The 5,547-nt window shown below is 42.2% G+C and overlaps 1 protein-coding gene across 1 annotated transcript in view; it reads left to right on the forward strand.

Moving 5' to 3' along the window:
* The first annotated feature begins 3,940 nt into the window (after positions 1-3,940).
* LOC112079111 (multidrug resistance-associated protein 1-like) overlaps positions 3,941-5,547 on the forward strand; it is an 8,864-nt gene continuing 7,257 nt past the window's right edge. Inside the window, exons 1-3 of the mRNA XM_070442233.1 lie at positions 3,941-4,083; positions 4,632-4,790; positions 4,988-5,168. Of these exons, the coding sequence (XP_070298334.1) occupies positions 3,961-4,083; positions 4,632-4,790; positions 4,988-5,168 (463 nt within the window). The 5' untranslated portion in view covers positions 3,941-3,960. The remainder of the gene's footprint in view (positions 4,084-4,631; positions 4,791-4,987; positions 5,169-5,547) is intronic.

Below are 5,547 nucleotides of genomic sequence, written 5' to 3' on the forward strand. Positions count from 1 at the left end.
CTCTCGTTGTAGGGTAGGATAGTATAGTGTTACACTGACCAGTATTAGACCTCTCTTGGGGATGAATAGTATAGTTTACACCTGACCAGTAAATTAGATCCTCTCTTTGAAAGGTAGGATAGTTAGTTTACACCTGACCAGTGAACTAGATCCTCTCTTTGAGGGGTAGGATAGTATATGTTTATACCTGACCCATAGAGTAGATCCTCTCTTTGAGGGTAGGATAGTATAGTTTACACCTGACCAGTAAAGTAGATACATATTAGAACATAGTAGGATAATATAGTTTTACAGCCACTCACCTCCTTGTTGTGTCAGCGTACCTCCTTAACTCTCTCCACAGACACAATGTTGTTCTCTACATCAGTCCAGGACCTCACGAATCCAGCTCAGAATACCTGTCACCTAACACATTACATCACAAGTTACTGCTGTGTGTGTGTGTGTGTGTGTGTGTGTGTGTGTGTGTGTGTGTGTGTGTGTGTGTGTGTGTGTGATGTGTGTGTGTGTGTGTGTGTGTGTGTGTGTGTGTGTGTGTGTGGTGTGTGTTGTGTGTGTGTGTGTGTGTGTGTTGTGTGTGGTGTGTGTGTGTGTGTGTACGTACACACCTGTAGTGAGTGTGACACAGCCAGTCCTACTATACCAGGCTCAGTGTGTCTCTGCCATCACAGCCAAGGTGGCTGCTGCCAGCACCAACAGATTCCCAGGAACTCTAGGTTCACCCGCCAGCCCTGCAGACAGCGCAGGACAGAGGTCAGGGGTTAAGATGACACAGGTTCATAGCATCGATGTGTCCTTATGTATCAAACATATCAGAGTAGTATCTAGGATCAGCTTTTCCGTTTGGATCACAATGAAGAAGAATCCATGGACAGGAAGGAACTGATCCTACACTCATAGAAAACAGGATTCCAAAAGGGCTTTTCGTCTGTCCCCATTGGGAAACGCCTTTTGGGTTCCAGGTAGAACCCTTTTTCAGTTCCAGTAGATCCATCTGTAAAAAGGGTTCTACATGGAACCCAAAAGGGTTATACCTGCACACTTAAAGGTTCTTCAGCGGGTTCTCCTAATCGGGACAGCCCGAAGAACCGTTGAAGGTTCTAGATTAGCCCTCTACTCTGAGATGCTTAGTACATACCAACCAAGATTTACAGTACTGCAGTTAGATAATACATACCACTCCAGATTACAGTGACTACTGCAGTTAGTTAGATAATACATACCACACCAGATTACAGTGAATACTGCAGTTAGATAATACATACCACAATCAGATTACAGTACTAGCAGTAAGATAATACATACCACTCCAGATTAATGACTACTGCAGTTAGATAATACATACCCACTCCAGATTACAGTGACTACTGCAGTTAGATAATACATACCACACCAAGTTACAGTGACTACTGCAGTTAGTTAGATAATACATACCACACCAGATTACAGTGACTACTGCAGTTAGATAATACATACCACACAATCAGTGACTACTGCAGTTAGATAGATAATACATACCACATAGATTAAGTGACTACTGCAGTTAGTTAGATAATACATACCACATCAGATTACAGTGACTACTGCAGTTAGTTTAGATAATACATACCAACACCAGATATACAGTACTGCCGTTAGTTAGATAATACATACCACCCCAGATTACAGTACTGCAGTATAGTTAGATAAATACAACAACAGCCAGATTACAGTGACTACTCAACTGAGCAGTTAGTTAGATAATACATACCCACACCAGATAGCAAGTACTGTCAGTTAGTTAGATAAACATACCACACCAAGATTACAGTGACTACTGCAGTTAGTTATAATACAACCACATCAATTACAGTGATATACTGTTAGCAGTTAGATAATACAATTACGCACAATCCAGATTACAGTGACTACTGCAGGTTAGTTAGATAATCATACCACATCAGCATACAGTGATTACTGCAGTTAGATAATACATACCACACCAGATTACTGTGACTACTGCAGTTAGTTAGACAATACATACCACACCCCAGATTACAGTACTGCAGTTAGTTAGATAATACATACCACACCGAGCCCAAGATTACAGTACTGCAGTTAGTTAGAATATATACCACACACATCAGATTACAGTGATTACTGCAGTTAAATAATACATACCACACACCTATCCAGATTACAGTGATTACTTGCAGTTAGATAATACATACCACACCAGATTACAGTACTGTAGTTAGTTAGATAATGCATACCACTCCAGATTACAATGATTACTGCAGTTTAGATAATAACATACCAACATCAGATTACAAGATGGACTTCTGCAGTTAGTTAATAATAAAGCATACACACACACCAGACATTACAGGTGACCTAACTGCAGTTAGTTAGATAATCACCACACCCTATAACCGCCACAATGGCGTAACTCGGTCCAGCGCGCACTGAAGACAAGCAATGTGTGTATTTCCAGATTACAAGTGACTTACTGCCGGTAGTTCGCTAAGATATACATAATACCAACAGCACGCGTGAAAAATTTTTGGACTGTTCGGTCAAAGCAATGTTACTATAAACTTTTAGTATGAGAGCCGATAAAACGTAGAAGTCCCCAGATTACAGTGATATACTTCGCACATGTTAGATTTAATACACCATATACCCACAACGCCTTCAGCCAAGATTAACACGTGATTACTGCAGTAGAACTAATACACTAGCCACATCAGAATTACATGTGACCTACTGCAAAGCTTGATATGATACCATACCACAACCTGACTCCAGATTCAGATTAACAGTGACTAGTACTGCAAGTTGAGTTTAGACTAATACACAAACCTACACACACTTTAACTACCTCATGCTATCTCAACGCGACCTTCCAAACCAGAATTGCAAGTACTGCAGTTTGTTAGATACATGACATACCACAACAAATTTCTCACGCTCAGATTTACAGTGATTACTCTGCAGTTAGATAAATAGCACTAAACCACATATGTTGCCAACCGCAGAATTAAACCAAGTGATTAAATGACTCCGCACGTTAGATAATCCGACAGTACCTCACAAACGCCAGATTACAACGTAACTGGTAGTAAGTAGATAATGCAGTACCAAACACCACTGATCATACTCCAGGATGTAAACCAATGGATTAACTGCAGTTAGAAATATTAACCTCACAGCCAGATTACAAACAGTGAAACTACATGCAAGTTTAGTTAGATAATACGATAAACACGTACACACAGATTAAAGACAACCTATGACTAACTGCCCGAGGTAGTTAGCACCTACATGAACCTACTACATTCAATTTATGTCAGACAAGGCTAATATCCCACTGACCAGATGACAGTGATTAAACTGCAGTTAGATAAATACAATATGACATGCACAAGTTACATGTTACTGCAGTTATAATAAGAAATACACCATCACATCAGAAATTACAGGTGACTAACTGTCTGCAGTTAGATAATAACATATCCACATTCAGATCTACTCTACTGGTCAGCTGCCACTTGAAAATGTGATCTTCTAAAGAATTAAAGATTATTTATCTCAATGGGATAGTCATAGTTTTAAAAAAGTTTTAATGAATGAAAATGTGTTTATTTCTAGCTACAATCTCACTGTTCTGTGCTCTCGTTAACTGCCTGTGTTTCTGATGTAGTAAATGTCTTTAAATTAATAACAGCACCTTGTGTTGCGGTCCAACACTTGTTGCTGAGGTCTTGATGGGAGATGACATCACAGAGATCCAGTGTTCTAATATGTAATTCTATAGATGACATCACAGAGATCCAGTGTTCTAATATGTAATTCTATAGATGACATCACAGAGATCGCATTAAATAAATGTGTTCTAATATGTAATTCTATGGATGCCATCACCTGTCCCCCTCCTCTCCCTCCTCCCCTGCCCAGGCTCCATGGACCATTGAAGGCAGCATGCTCCCCCTGGCCTGGCCCACTCACGGTACCATAGCACTGGAGGAATACGGAATGCAGTACCGTAAAGGACTGGACTGGGCCCTGAAAGGAATTTCCCTCAGCATTCAGGAGAAAGAGAAGGTCCGGGGTAGACATACTGTGTTATAGGGAGATAATGGAGGATATAGGACTGGACAGGAGAGAGATACGGTAGGAGATAGAGATATTGTGTTATAGGGAGATAATGGAGTAATGAGGTTGTTAGGATGATATGGATATACAGTAGGACTGGACAGGAGAGAGATAAGGTAGGGGATAGAGCTATTGTGTTATAGGGAGATAATGGAGTAATGAGGTTGTTAGGATGATATGGGTATAGGACTGGACAGGAGAGAGATAAGGTAGGGGTTAGAGATACTGTGTTATAGGGAGATAATGGAGTAATGAGGTTGTTAGGATGATATGGGTATAGGACTGGACAGGAGAGAGATAAGGTAGGGGTTAGAGATACTGGTTTACCAGAGCACCCTATTCCCTAAATAGTGCACTACTTTTGACCAGGTCCTTTGGGAAGCATCCTCAGGTTTATGGTGTTATAGTGCGATAATGTTTCATTCTTTCTAAACTCTCTCTCCTCCCCTCCCTCCCACTCTCTCCTTCTCTCTCTCCCTTTTCCCTTATCTCTCCAGGTTGGGATAGTGGGCAGGACTGGAGCAGGGAAGTCGTCCCTGGCATTGGGAATATTCCGGATTCTGGAAGCAGCGAAGGGAGAGATCTATATAGACGGGATAAACATCGCTCAGATCGGACTGCACGAGCTACGCTCCAGGATCACCATCATACCACAGGTAACACACACACACATATAATAAACACACACACATAATAAACACACACCCCAGGTAAAAACACTTACTGCAAGCCTCTGAGATGTCCTCTATCATGGAGGTAATTATGGTATGCATTGCAATGTTCTCTCTCTCTCCCTCTCTCTCTCTCTCCCTTCCTCCCTCCCCCCTCCTCTCTCTCTCCCTCCCCCCTCCAGGACCCAGTGCTGTTCTCTGGGTCTCTGAGGATGAATCTGGACCCCTTCGATGGCTACTCTGATGAGGAGGTGTGGAGAGCCCTGGAGCTCTCCCATCTCAAGAGCTTTGTGTCGGGCCTGCCGGACAMACTCAACCACGAGTGTTCAGAGGGGGGAGAGAACCTCAGGTACACAAACCTCTGTATCCCTCTATTTAACTTTCCTATATCTGTTACTCTCTTTCTCCTCACCCCCCCCTGATTCCTCCTTGTGATGTCATCTGGTCCTCTCTCTCTCTCATCCCTCTCTCCTTCTCATCTTAACTTTCTCCTCTCTATCCTCTCTACTTCATCTCTCTCTTCCCTCGCTTCTTCCTCCTTCTTTCTCTCCTCTCTCATCTCCGCTCTTCCCTCTCTCCTCATTTCTTACCTCTTCTTCTCTTCCTTTCCTCTCTTGTACCTTCCACCTCCTCTCTTCTCTCTCTCTTCTCCTCCTCTCTCCTCTCTCTCTCTCTCTCTCTCTCTCTTCTTTCTCTCTCTCTCATTAACTATATCTCTCTCTTCTCTCTCTCCCTCTCTCTC

This window comes from Salvelinus sp. IW2-2015, unplaced genomic scaffold (assembly GCF_002910315.2).
Source record: "Salvelinus sp. IW2-2015 unplaced genomic scaffold, ASM291031v2 Un_scaffold6936, whole genome shotgun sequence".
NCBI classification, from domain to species: domain Eukaryota; kingdom Metazoa; phylum Chordata; class Actinopteri; order Salmoniformes; family Salmonidae; genus Salvelinus; species Salvelinus sp. IW2-2015.